Raw genomic sequence first — 14027 nt, forward strand, 5'->3', positions numbered from 1 at the left:
AATGGGATGAGGTAAATGGTTTCAGTTCTTGAAACTGCTGCCAAAGAATAGTGATACCAGGGGAAGCAGGGAAAACGTTTTTGAGAGAAATGAATTTGACAGAGAGAAAGGGAAGAGAGCAGTTAGGACACAACTGTACAATTTAGAAATGAATTTTAAAGATTTTTAAAAGGCTGACCTTTTTGTGAATTAAAGGACACAACAGTGAAAAGGCAACCTATGGGGTGGAAGAACGTATTTACAAGTCATGTATTTGATAATCCAGAATATATAAAGAACTACAACTCAACAATAAGAAAACAACCCAGTTTTTAAAGTAGGCAATGGATTTTAATAGAATCTCTCCAAAGAAAATACACAAATGGCCAACAAGCACATGAAAAGATGCTCAACATCACTAGCCATCCTGGAAATACAAATGAAACCCATGAGATACTCATACCTGTTATAATGGCTACTATCAAAAAAAATAAAATAGGAAAGAAAAATAAGTTTTGGTGAGGATGTGGAGGAAATGGAAGCCTTGTGTACTGTTGGTGGGAATGTAAAAATGGTATAACAGCTTTGAAAAACACTGGCAGTTCCTCAGAAAGTTAAAAATAGAATTACTGTATAATTCAGCAATTCCAGTTCTGGGTAAATACCCAAATGAATAAAAAGTGGTATCTCAGAGAGATATTTGTACCTCCGTGTTCATAGCAGCATTATTCACAAGAGCCAAAAAGGTAGAAGCAACCCAACTGACAGATGGCAAACTATACATAAATGGAATATTGTATGTTCATTTTATGTTAAAAAGGAAAGAAATTCGGACATATACTACAACTGTGAGGACATTATGCTAAGAGAGTAAGTCTGTCACACAAAAAAATACTGCATGATTCAATTTATATGAGGTATCCAGAGTAGTCAAATTTATAGAGACAGAAAATAGAACGATGGTTGCCAGAAAGGTGGAACTGGGTCGTTTAATGGGTACAGAGTTTCAGGATTGCAAGATGAAGAGTTCTGGAGATTGGTTACACAACAAAGTAAACTACCAAACTGCACACTTAAATATGGTTAAGATGTGAATTTTATGTGTATTTTAGCACAAGTAAAACAAGCTCTATATAACCTTAGAGGTAATGGTGAGAACACATTGTGGGAGGTGGGAGGAAAAAAATCATTAATATTAAGAAAGTGGACTTGAGTTACTTTGAGCCTTAGATTCTATTGTAACAGTGGTTGCACTAATAAAGGGATCAGGAATAGGTTTAGGGGAAGATGGTAAACTTAGTTTTTGAAATGTCAATTTTAAAGTGACAATTTGTCATGCAGTAGATATTCAGGCCAATTGTATGTATTTAACAGTGAAAATTTAATTCCTGGAGAATAATTTACTAATTTCTGGTGCTCTTTGCCAAATGGCAAAAAAAAAAACTATAGGGCAAAAGAAGCCGCCCCCCTCCTTCCTTCCTCCAGCCTGAGGAAGGATTACTGCAAGCAGGGAGCAAAAAGGCACTCAACACGGCGCACACGTCTTGAGAACCTATTCCAGATACTGCTGAGGGGTGGTGAAGGGACTCTTCACTCCCTGATTTCCCTTTGCTAGTCCTTGCTTTTAACTTAAGTCCTCCTAGGAATCATGCAGTAGGAATCCAGTTGATTTTACTGTACGTTAGACAACTTCCAGAGTCCTGTATTGGGAATATCTTGAAACAGAATTTACGCTGTTAGGGCAGGGTAAAAAGATTGCTAACCTTGTATTAAAATCTAACACCAGAGAAGCATTTATTCTCCAAATGTTAGGATTAAATGAGATAACAAAGGTAAATTATTTAGTAATAGCACAACGAATGTTAGCTGCTATCATCTCAGTAAACGCAAATGCATTAGAGGCATATTTACAGAATTCTCTATGATTTATAGAATTCTCTATATACTAATTCGTATATATCTTTTTTATTTATACACGTAGAGCTACTGGAAAACTCGGCGGCTAGATTCAGGCTAATATATAACGTAGTAGTGACTTAAAATCAAAAGAATATATAGTAAGAGCTGCTTCAGAAAATTTTGTTCCACGTACGGCACTTGAACGAAGAAATTAATCGTTTTTACTCACGAACTGATAAGTCTAGGAACCTTTCTTTCGTGAGTCTTAGTCCACAGCCGGATCTGAGTCAGTGGAGGACCTAGGCTGCCGCACACGTTGGCGGGGTGGGCGGGGGTGGAATTGGCCTCCGCACCACGAAAGATCCATCCCGGAAGTAGTTATTGGTCGTCTCCATGCGCCGGTTCCTGGGCGCCGTAGAGTGAAGGCGCGAGGCTCGGACGGGGAGGTAGAGCTGGAAGGGACGCTAAGCGCCCTCCGCTCTGCACGCGAGCCGCTGCGCCCGCGGGGCTGGCCCCGGCGCCACCATGCTGCTCCTGCCGAGCGCTGCGGACGGCCAGGGCACCGCCATCAGCCACGCTCTGACCTCTGGTACGTGCCCGCTCAGCCCCGGCTCCGTCCCGCCTCAGCAGCCCCAGGTTCAGTCTCTCGCCTTGGCGGCCCGAAGTCTCTCCATTCTTGCCCCTAGCCACTAGCTCTCCGACTTAAGGGGCTATGACGAATGCCTTTTCGTTCCCTGCTTGCAGGAGCCCTTCTTCAAATCGGAGAAAAGAGGGAAGGGGGCGGCTTTTTTTCTGCCCTTGCAGTTTCCTCCTCCTCTCTCGGCTGCTGACTCACGGATCAGGAGGAGCAGTTCGGGACCGAACCCCCCAGTACCTAAGAAGGTTTATAATCATCTTGCCTACGGCAGAGACCGGCCGCAGCGAGCTCCCCACGTGCTCCTACAAAGCCTCGCTGCCGGTGCTGTGTTAAACATCTTTCTCTCTCTTTACGTTTACCCGGCTTAGTATTTTAAATGTCAGAACTCAGACATCGCTCCTTATACTTAGGATTAAAAGATCATTATAGCCTTTATTGCTGGTATAGATACGTATAGACACTTTTAAAGGCAATCATGAAGTGAAACTTGTACTGTTGCTGTAGGTTCTTAGATTTATAATCCAGAACGGCGGTCGGTATTGTAAATTTAGAGCCTCTGGTTTAAATGATTTACGTGAATTACCATAGCTACTTATATAGACGCTCGCTGAATGTGATTTTGAACTTTGTCTCATGGCACATGTTGGGTTCATGCTCATAGAAGTCTCTGTGGAATCTTAAAACGAGGGACAGACTTGAAAGGTGCTGTTCTTAAAAGCCACACCCACACTATTCAGGTAATACTTCTTGAACACAGAGTTTGAATCCTGTCCTATGTATGGTAGAGAAAATCTTAATTTCCCAAACCAATTAAGTTGTGAAAAATAAGTTACTTTTAGAAAATTGTGGCCATTGGGTACAAGGGAAGGCTTACATCTGAATTATTACTGAACGGAGTAAAGCTTTTTGCTTTCATATAGGATATGAAATTAAAATTAAGATGTTCGCCTTTTTTGCTGACCCAGATTACCTTTTTTGAATTGTTAACATGTAAATGTATAGTTTTTTACCCCCACTTCCCACGTTTTTTACAACAGTTTGTGATTATCAGAGTGTTTTCACCTTCTGTCAGTCTTCCAAGTAACCATGTAAGATAGGTACTGTTTCCATTATACAGTTGGTAACATCTCGGAATCATTTCACATAGCTACTAAAATGCCATACCCAGACTAAACCCAGAGCTTCTGATTCCAGATCCAGGGTTTGTTCCACCATAGCACAGCTGTGTTACTAAATCTCCATTAGCTGCTCAGAAAATTGTCTTTCAGAACAAGTCATTGATAATGAATTAATACAAACTTTAAAAGCTATCCGAATGCAAGGTTTTAAGTTCTGAATGCAAGGTTTTAAGTTGTTTTAGAAGATATTTTGTTTTTGATGAGGATAGCTCTTTAGGACAGTTTATTTATTGCTTTACTACAGTTACTGGTCTATGATTAGTTTGCAACATTTCTCTCTGTTCATCTTCTCATATCCTCAGAGAAATATTGATCTCTTGTTGGCATTGCTATTTTGTTTTGTCACATAACGGAAAGAAGTCGACTGAGTACACTGTAAATACTAAGAAATGAGTATTTATTGCTGACCATGTTACTGGATTACAGGCACACCTCATCTTATTGTGCTTGCAGATACTGAGTTTTTTACAAATGGGTTTGTGGCAATGCTGCAAGGCTGTTGGTGCCATTTTTCCAACAGCATTTACTCACTTCATGTCTTTGTGTCACATTTTGGTAATTCTTGCAATATTTCCAAACTTTTTCATCATCATTATTGTTTGTATTTGTTATGGTGATCCAGGATCAGTGATTACAACTCACTGAAAGCTTAGATAATGGTTAGTAGTTTTTACCAATAAAGTATTTTTTAACTAAGGTATGTACATTTTTGTTTAGATGTAATGCTATTGCACACTTACTAGATGATGGTATTGTGTAAACATGACTTTTATGTGCACTGGGAGACCAAAAAATGCATTTGATTCGGTTTGCAATATTTGCTTTATTGCGGGGTTCAGAAAATGAACCCACAGTATCTCTGAGGTATGCCCTGTAATTAAATTACTTCTTAATTGATGGGTTTAAAATTATATTCTGATGATACCAGTTTTGATCTTATTTATTTCCTTGAAACAGATGTATTCTATGCAATACATTGAAGCCTCTCTTAACACTTTCAATCACAGCCTCAAAACTCTGTCAAGTTGAACCTGTGGGAAGATGGTTTGAAGCTTTTGTTAAGAGGAGAAACAGAAATGCTTCCTCCTCTTTTCAGGAACTGGAGGATAAGAAAGAATTATCAGAGGAATCAGAAGATGAAGAATTGCAGCTAGAAGAGTTTCCCATGCTGAAAACACTTGATCCCAAAGACTGGAAGGTATTATTTAATATCTGAATCTTTCTTTCAATCAGATGCTTTACTAGATACAGTCTCCCCATGCATTTTCCATTAATAAACCATTATTTTCAGATGCTTCAACAAGATAACCCTGATTGAGCACCTATTTCTTACTAAGCCCAGAGTAGGATAGTACAAGCCATTAGGATACTTTCTCTGCTGGAGAAATCCAGGAAGATTTCACAGAAAAGATATTATTTGACATGGCCTTAAAAAGATGAGTGGCAGTTTGTGAAGCAGAGAAGAGAGACAGTGCAGGCTGGGCAGAAGGAAAAGACACAAGGGAGTAAAAGAATATGTCCCACCTGTTTAGGGATTAGTGAAGAGCAGGGTAGGGTGCTTGAGGGGTGATGGTGGGAAATCAGGCCTGTAACAGACTCTAGACCAAACTCTGTAGTGTCCTTTTTAATGGCATACAAAGGAATGAACTCAGGTTTTTGTTTTCAGGACATAGGAAGTCATCAAAAGTTTACAAGCTAATTTTGGAAAAGTAATTCTCCTGGCAGTTAAGAAAACTGCTTGAAAAGGGAGGGCAGAGCTAGAGGGGAAATGGAATAGTTTGCTGTCATTGGGTTAGTGCAGTAACCCAGGCCTCTGGCTGAACGCTTGAACTAAATTTGTGGCTGGGTTTTGAGGAAGGAGGGACAGATTTGCTTTTTTTTGGAGGTAGACGATAGGACTTGGTGATCTTGGCTGTATGGAACATATTCAGAAGACCCTCTGAGCATCCCAACTTGAGTGACTTGCTAGAGTGTGTCATCAGTCATCAACACTGGGGTGCAGGAAAGGGAAATTTGTGGGGATTGTGGTGTCTGTGTTCAAGTTTGGCTATGCCAGAATTGAGGTTCTGGTAACATACTGGTGAAGCTTTCTAGTAGATGGTTAAAAATGGGTCTGTGACTCTGAAAAAAGAATTGAGAGAGCCACAAACATTTGCAAGTCATTGGCACATAGGGTAATTGAGGCTGTGGGGAAGTGAATGGCATCAGCCAAGAAGAATATGGAAAAATAGGTATCATAAAACTTCAGTAGGTAATAATATAATACTTAAATATATATTGTGGAATTAAGGGTACTTGAATTCAAACCCGGCTCTGCCCATTTAGTGTGCTGGGCCCTCAGGAAAGTTGTTCAACATGTCTGTTCGGTGCAGTGAGATTGCTAACAGTGCAAAGGATTTTATGAGGGTTAATAGAAACGATGCATATGAAGCACTTGACTTAGTTTTTGAGACATGATAAATACTTAACAAAGTTCCTATCTCTTAAGTTATGAGGATTAAATGCAGTAAAGCATATGTGTAAAGCACTTAGAATGGAAATGAGATTCAGAATGTTAGCTGATCTCCTACTGTCATCATCAATTTCAAAAGAAAAAGACTGAACCTTGAAGAGCCTGGCTGTCTGAGGGGTGTGTGCGGGTAGGGGAGAAACAGCCAAAGATACTAAGAAGGGTGAAGGAAAACACAGAAATGGGTGTTGTTAGTTCAACAAAGGTTTGTTAAACATCAGGCATTAGACACTTCTAGAAACTAAGGGAGAGGAAAGTGTCACGAAGGAAAAAACAGCAGTGTTACTGCTTTGCAAAGAGGTCAGTCACATAACATGAATTATGACAGAGCCACTGGGCTTGGCAAGCAAAGGTTAGGGAACCACATTGGAACGGGTCCAGTAAATAGTTGGGGTAGCAAGAAATTGCAGTGAGTTGAGGAGTGACTGGGAGGTGATGAGGTAGAGACCTGAGTGTAAACTACTCTCTTTTACAGCTAGGTGGTAAAGAAAATGAGAGAAAATAGTAGCTTGAGGGAAAGGCAAGGTCAGAGAAGATAGAATTAGGGAGCATTGAGATCTGCAAGGGAGAAAAAAGAAAGAATGGGGAAGGTCTTTGGTATGGAAAAGAGTTGATGACATCAGCAAGTATCAGCATTATAGACTGGTTCAGATTTGCTGTTTCAGTCAACAGATGAGGATCAAACATCTGCTCCGTGTCACACACTGTTCTCAATGCTGAAGGTGCTGTGCTGAACAAGACGGTATCCCGGCTCCCACAGAGCATCAGTTCCAGTGCAGCACGCAGAGTGGCTGCTGAGAGGAGGTTGAAGAAGTAGAACAGGGTGCTGTCATAGTGTCCAGATGGCTGCTCTAGACTGAGTAGATGGGGAAGGCCTATGGAGTTGACATTTAAGGTAGCACGTGAATGATGTGTGAAGATCAGGAAGAGTGGTGTTCAGCAGAGAACTTGTGCAGAGGTAGAAGTTTGGAAGGTGCCAGGAACTGAAGGAAGGCAAGTGGCTGAAACAGAGGGAGGGAGGGAGGGACAGGGAGTAAGAGTAGAAGTCGGTGGAAAGTCACTGGACAGTTTGAAGCAATGACAATTGTTAAGTAATTTGGAGGAACCAAAAAAAGGGGGGGTGCCCAAGATGGGGAGAGAAGTTGTCTATTTTAAATAAGGTGATGACTTTTCAGCTGAGACTGAAGGATGAGATGATAACAGGCACATGAAGAGTGGCAGGAAAGTGCCAGGCAGGGGGAATAGCCCATGAGGGGGAAGAGTGTGTGTCTTCAGTGACTGACACATCAATCTTGTGTTTGGAAATAGATGACCAAGGTAGAGTGACAAGCCAGGACGTGAGAGAGGTGGAGGTACTCTGTGCATCTAGATCTCAGAGGAGAGGTCTGCACTCCAGTGAACTGGGGAGTCCTGAACATATACAGGGAATTTACTGTGTCCTAGCTCTGGCATTGGATAAGATCATCTAGGACCAAAGTATAAAGAGAGACAAAAAAAAAAAAAAAGGACTGAGCTTTGCAGGTCACAGAGAAGCCAGTAGAAGTGACTGAAAGACTCCTGGAAGGTGGGAGGAAAACAGAGTGGATTCACAGAAACTCAAGGAAGATAATCTTTCAAGGGAGGAGTCAGCTGTGTGGCCACTAGAGACTGATGAAAGATCCTGGATTTGGCACCTGGAGGTTGATATTGAAGAGACCAGCTTCATAGCATCTGGGATAGGAGTGGACAGAGCAGAACCAGATGGGAACAGTTTGAGAAATGAATGCTAAGGGAGTAAAAATGTATGGACAGCTTTTTTCAAGAAGTATAACTGATGGGCAGCAGAGAAATGGAGCAGTAACTGGAAAGTGGGTCATGGAAGATGAGCAATAACAAAGCACCTTTTTATACCGATGAAAATAATCCAGTTGAAATTTGGGAGGTAAAAAAGTGCTAGTATTTGAGGTGCCTTAGAGAAAATGGTATTCAGGCCAAGAGGAAGGGTAAGATAACTTAAATTTTTTAGTTAAGCAGCAGGCAAGAGTGGTAAAGGGTCTGTGAAGTTTGAGGAAAGATTAGTGGGCAGATATATCAAATAGTGGCCTAAGGGAGAGGAAAAAGTAAGGGGGCCCGTCTATATGAAGTTTGCAATCCTGAATTTAAAGGGAAACCAATCAGCCCTATGTGACTTGTCTGCCCTGTTTCATGCCATCAACTCCCCTTCCTCCCTACTCATTCTCTAGTACTGGATACATCCTCTGAGTCTGTATAGAGCCTTGACTACAGTTGCTACTTCAAATTCTAAATTTTCAAGGATGTTAACCAAAGATGTAAGCAGGTACGCTTGTCCACAGAAGCCTCATCCCTTAGTTTCTCAAAATTTCCTTCCAACCTACCTTCTTTGCTCCATATTGTTCTTAGTCCCATTCTATCACTGACATTGGCCCAGTCCTCTAGGGCAGCTATAATGCTCCCCTCAGTTCTCAAATCTTCCAGGCTATTCCTTGATTTAAGGATGGCCATATGATATTAATAAGAGTTAAGAGAAAAAAGGGTTCTGTAGTCAAATAAGTTTGGAAAATGCTGGGTTTTACAGGTTTCTGTTTGCTTGTTTATTTAATTACAGTACTTCTCAGAACCTTTATCAGGCTTATATGCATACAAATCAAGAAGACTATACAAAAATCTACATTTCCCAAACTTTTATACCACAGAACCATCCTACACAGAACATCTCACTGGATCCCTATTGTGGGAGTATTATTTTGGGAAGCACTACTTTAGGATACCAGCACATGGGATAGGTTATATTGCTCCGTTTCAAGTGTGACTCTTTTGTGTCTTTATCAGAACCAAGATCATTATGCAGTACTTGGACTTGGCCATGTAAGATACAAAGCTACACAGAGACAAATCAAAGCAGCTCGTAAGTACCTAGTTATTTTGAAATAATACCTGGTCAGGAAATGTTATCTTTTTGAAAAGATACGCAGGATCATAGTCTATAATCTAGATTTAACCACATGTGTTAGTGTTATATGGTTATAACAATGTATAACCACAGTCTCCTTTACCTTCAGAACCAGAAAAAGATAATCAGTGTCATGCATGGACTTTCTCATTAGAGAGTAAAAATCAGGGAGTGGGTATCTGTGTGTTTGTGTCCAAGATGAGAACATTCTTTAATGGCAAGCTTTTACAAAACAGTTCCTCTCTCTTTACTTTTTGCACCTCCCTTTAGAAGTATGCCAGCTGTATTTGTTGGAAACTGTCTTGTTAAATAGGTTTCTTTGATGTTATTTTGTGATCTTAGGTCATTCTTTTACTGATATCATCCTGTCTCTTCTGCCCAAGAAATAGTTATCTGATGCTTCATTGTTCTTTTCATTGACGAGGTTAAAAGTCTGGGGGGGCATTGTTGAGAACCTGGTCTTCATGTGCCTTATTATACACCGTCTCTTTAGTGTTCCTGAATGTCCTATCTTTTGCATCCCTGTGGACATAATTCCGTAGACCATCTGGTTCACCTAATTAATAAAGTTTAATGAAAGAGGTGAAGGTGATTGGTATTCTATGCTTCTCTTAGGAGAATGTCCTGCCCTCCACTCTAGAAAATGGATATTGAGGTCAGAGGAGGTAAGATTGTGGTCATATGAAAAAGTAGGAAGTCAAGGCCAGTCAAGAGAAAGTATTATATTTGGAGGAAGATGGCTGAACAAGACCTGTGTCATGTTGAGAAATACTTAGTTGAGACTAACTTTAGTAGATAAACTCAAAATTTTCTCCATTAACCTTATATTTAGGAAAATCACAGGAAATATTTTTTAACAGGGTGAAGGAATTCATGAAATTATTTTAGACCTACTGTTGGATTTCCTTAGCTGACATCACTTTAGATTAAGCAAATATTAATGCGTGTGAATAATCATTGCAATATACATAAATGCCAGGAAAATTCACTTGCCATGGAAAAGTATTTTCAAAATCTTACTATATGAAACAGTATCATACAAATACTAAATATTTCTGGATACATTTTTGAAAGAATTAGAAGTGTTTTAGAACTATGAAAGTAGTTGGCATTTGAAGGTGAAGGAATTGTTTCTTTTAAGATAAAAAGTGTACAATAAATTATAAACGGAACATGTTTGCTAAAAAGAATTCATTGTTTTTATTGGCATAATAGAAATTAATTTTTGAATTCTCTGTAGCCAAAGGTTTTCCAACCTTAGGGTACAGATCGTTAACATTATATGGAATTATAATTCACTCTTTGCCACCATGTTTAATATCCTTAGTATATATTCAGAAGGAAACTCTTTGTCTTCTGTCACTATAAAATAGACAGTTGCTACTTATTGCTTTCTGAAATTTAGTGCAAAAGTAGAAATGCAATTTAGTGTTTGCAAATCTATAGTTACCAGCACAAAACTAATGAAAACAGAAGTCTGATAGCAGTGGAGGTCCTTGGAGTTCTCGTATCCTATTACAAACACACACATAAAAGAGTTTTATTTTTGTTTAATGTATTTTGAGTCACTATCATGAAATTTAGTAAATTAATTAAGGGTGAATAAAATAAGTGCTTTTTTCCCCTTCTCTGTCTTACCTAAGAAGAACAAATTACTAGAAAAGTTGAATAATGGGTTAAAAGAAAGTACTGAATACTTAAGGTGGTATTTTGGTTGCCAAGCTAATTTTGTTCTTGAAGTAAAACTGCCACACTGGCAAACGATGCATGTAGGCTTGGTATTTTTTGCATGGAAGTAAAGTCTTTGGGATTTGAATTTTCTAATTTTAATAATTTTAGTTTAAAATATTTCTGATGTTTTAAACTGAAAACCTTTATATCAGGCTTCTTATGAATTGAAAGTCATACTTAGAGACATTTTATAATAGCAATATAAATGTCAATAAAAGCCCCTTTGCTGGCGTACCTGCAAAACATCTCAGAAACTCTTTGGTGGAGGGAGGAGAGGAGAGAAGCAGGATGTCTTTGAAATTTCAGAGAACTTAAAACAGCTGCTCCTAAATTACCCTTGTTCCTTTTTCAAACTGAAAGTGTTCTTTGGCTTCCTTTACCTTGTTTTTAATATTAGGTAACATCTTTTCCCTGCCCAGGGACAGAGTATAGGACAATCTCAGGAACCCCTAATGTGTGAGTAAAGATAATTAGGATGACAAAAGACAATTAGGCAGAAAAGAAAATGAAGGAAAAAACAGCTCAGCTTAAGAGGAGAGAGAAGACTATGCAACAGAAACTTGAAACATCACCTCTCTTAGCCTTCAGCACAAAGTTCAAAAGAAAACTTAAATTATCTATTACATGCCATCAGGGAGCTATGAAGCCATTGCATGGGGGGTGGGGTGGCAGTGTAGGTATTGCAGAAAGAGGATAGGGAGAAATAAGTAGAATTGCCTGGAAACGAAAAGCATAAGAGCAGAATTTAGAACTACTAAGGCTGATGTACAAATAGAAAACACAGTAAAGTAGAGGACAACCTTGAGGAATATTTCCGATGTTCATGGGGAAAGAATAAAAAGATGCTAGATATCCCTAAAGAAGTCAGGATAAATGTAACAAACAATAATTGCAAATAAAGAAGAAAACTTAGCTGATTTATAAAAAGGTACATCGTGAGATTGAGAATGTTTGTAGCATGTATATGTGTGACTTAGGTTTTACTACTCAGCACACACATAAAATTCAGAGGAGAACAGTGTGAGTTAAGCTGAGCTGCAGAGAATCCATTTTGCCAGCCATGGTGGAAGAGTACCTCAAAGCTAGTGGCTTTCCCCACTGCTGCCCTGGCAGGAGAAACAGCCTGTGCAGAGTTTCTGCAGCACCCAGCAGCAGTCAGATCATCACACCTGTGCACTCGCCAGCATGGTTTTGATTACTGTTCCTTGCTGCAGAGCTTCCAAGCCTGAGTTTGACTCTCATAGAGAATCTATAAGTCTAATAACCTTTAACAAATTATTTTTCTGCTTAAGCCAGCTAGAATGCAAAAATGCCTCTTTTAAATAACACACTTCTGAGTGTTGGAGGAACTGATAATATGCTCAACGATAAAAAAACTTGAAGCTCAAAAAACCAAAAATTTCTGTTTATGAAATTCATCTTATTCAAAAGTAACAGTTTCTAAAGTCTTGCTGTATATGCAGAAATCACTAAATTTAATATACCATAAAAAGATTTGTACAAAAATGTTCTTAACAGCCTTATTCACAATATCCAAAAACTGGAAACTCCCCAGATGTTCGCCAACAGGATAATGGATAAACAAACTGCTGTATTTTCAAACAGTGGAATAGTATTCAGCGAAAAAAAAAAAACACAAATTACTAATACATGCAAAAATGGTGGTGAATCTCAAAACATTGTGTTGAGCCAAATAAATTAGATACAAAGACATACTGTATGATCCCATTTAATGAAGTTCAGAGACCATGCAAAAGTAATCTATGGTGATAGAAATCAGAATGGACTGCCCCAGGTGGTAGAGGGTAGGAGTTGACTGGAAAAAGTTAAAAAGGAACTTTGTGGGTGATGGAAATGGTCTGTATTTTCTTTTCAGTGGCAATTACATGGATGTGTACAATTGCCGAAATGTACTGAGCTGAATACTTAAAATCTGTGTGTCTTATTCTATGTAAGTTTTATGTCAATAAGATAGATGTGGTTAACAAAGCAAAAAAAAAGTTTCTTGGGAAAGTAAATATATTCTTTTGGGCCTAGACAGATAAAAAAAAAAGTACATTAATAGATTCTTTTTGCAAAAGTAAGATCACTGCTTATCAAAACTTAAGGGATGTCAGAGCTATACCATCGGTGAGGTCATTGCCTTGAAGTATGGTGTTACATTTTTTAAAAGAGGGAAAAATGAAAAAGGCATTCAATTCAACTGCTGAAAAGAATTGAACAAAGGAGCATGGAGGAAGAAAATAGAGATATAAACAGTATCCGAGATGGATTTATAAGAAGAAAAAATAGTGAACTATAGAAAGAAAACCATTACAGTAAATATTTTTGAGACCACTATTAAATGCAGCAAGTTAGAAAATTTTGACAAAATTAACAATTTTGAAATTGAAAGGAATTTAAAAAGTTACAAAAGAGTTACCTCCTAAAAATATTTTTAGGCTCAGTTGACATTTCAGGTGAATTGCCCCAAATATTTAAGGAATTGAAAATTCTCATGCTGAACATATTTGGAACACTTTATTTTGTGTTGTGAAGTAATGTAATCCTAGTAGGAAAACCCGGCATGGAAAGACAAAACTGTGGAGACAGTGAAAAGATCATGTTTGCCAGGGGTTGGGAGGTAGAGGAAGATGAACAGGCAGAGCACAGAGGATTTTCAAGCAGTGAAAATACTCTGTTTGATACTCTAATGGAGGATACATGTCATTAAACGTTTGTCCAAACCTATAGGATGTACAGTACCAAGATTGAACCCTAAGGTGAGCTCTGGACTTTGGGTGATAAATGATGCATCAGTTCTAACAAATGGCCTGCTCTGGTCAGTGATGGTGATGATGGAGACAGGGCAGTGGGGGGCTATTCATGCATGTGGGGGGAGAGAGGGCATATAGAAATCTCTGTACCATCTTCTCGCTTTCACTATACACCTAAAACTAATCTAACTTTAATTTTCTTTAAAAATAATAATAAATAAATAAGTCTTTAAAACCTTGCAAAGAGAACTTTACTCCAAACAAACCTCATCCATGAATGTAACACCTAAAAGAAAAAAATTCCGGTTAAAATAACAAATTGAATTTAACAGTGTATTAGAAGACTAATACCTGTGAACAAATAGCATCTTTCTTAGGAACCCGTCTT

General features: G+C 38.7%; 1 protein-coding gene across 3 annotated transcripts in view; it reads left to right on the forward strand.

Moving 5' to 3' along the window:
- Window positions 1-2203: 2203 nt before the first annotated feature.
- Window positions 2204-14027, forward strand: part of DNAJC2 (DnaJ heat shock protein family (Hsp40) member C2) — a 34975-nt gene continuing 23151 nt past the window's right edge. Inside the window, exons 1-3 of one of the 3 annotated variants that reach the window (XM_036892400.2) lie at window positions 2204-2467; window positions 4701-4891; window positions 9032-9107. In XM_036892400.2, coding sequence (XP_036748295.1) covers window positions 2404-2467; window positions 4701-4891; window positions 9032-9107 — 331 coding nt within the window. In that variant the 5' untranslated portion in view covers window positions 2204-2403. The remainder of the gene's footprint in view (window positions 2468-4700; window positions 4892-9031; window positions 9108-14027) is intronic. The other 2 variants (XM_036892399.2, XM_036892401.2) reach the window with 2 other exon arrangements.

Source organism: Manis pentadactyla, chromosome 7 (assembly GCF_030020395.1).
Source record: "Manis pentadactyla isolate mManPen7 chromosome 7, mManPen7.hap1, whole genome shotgun sequence".
Lineage (NCBI taxonomy): Eukaryota > Metazoa > Chordata > Mammalia > Pholidota > Manidae > Manis > Manis pentadactyla.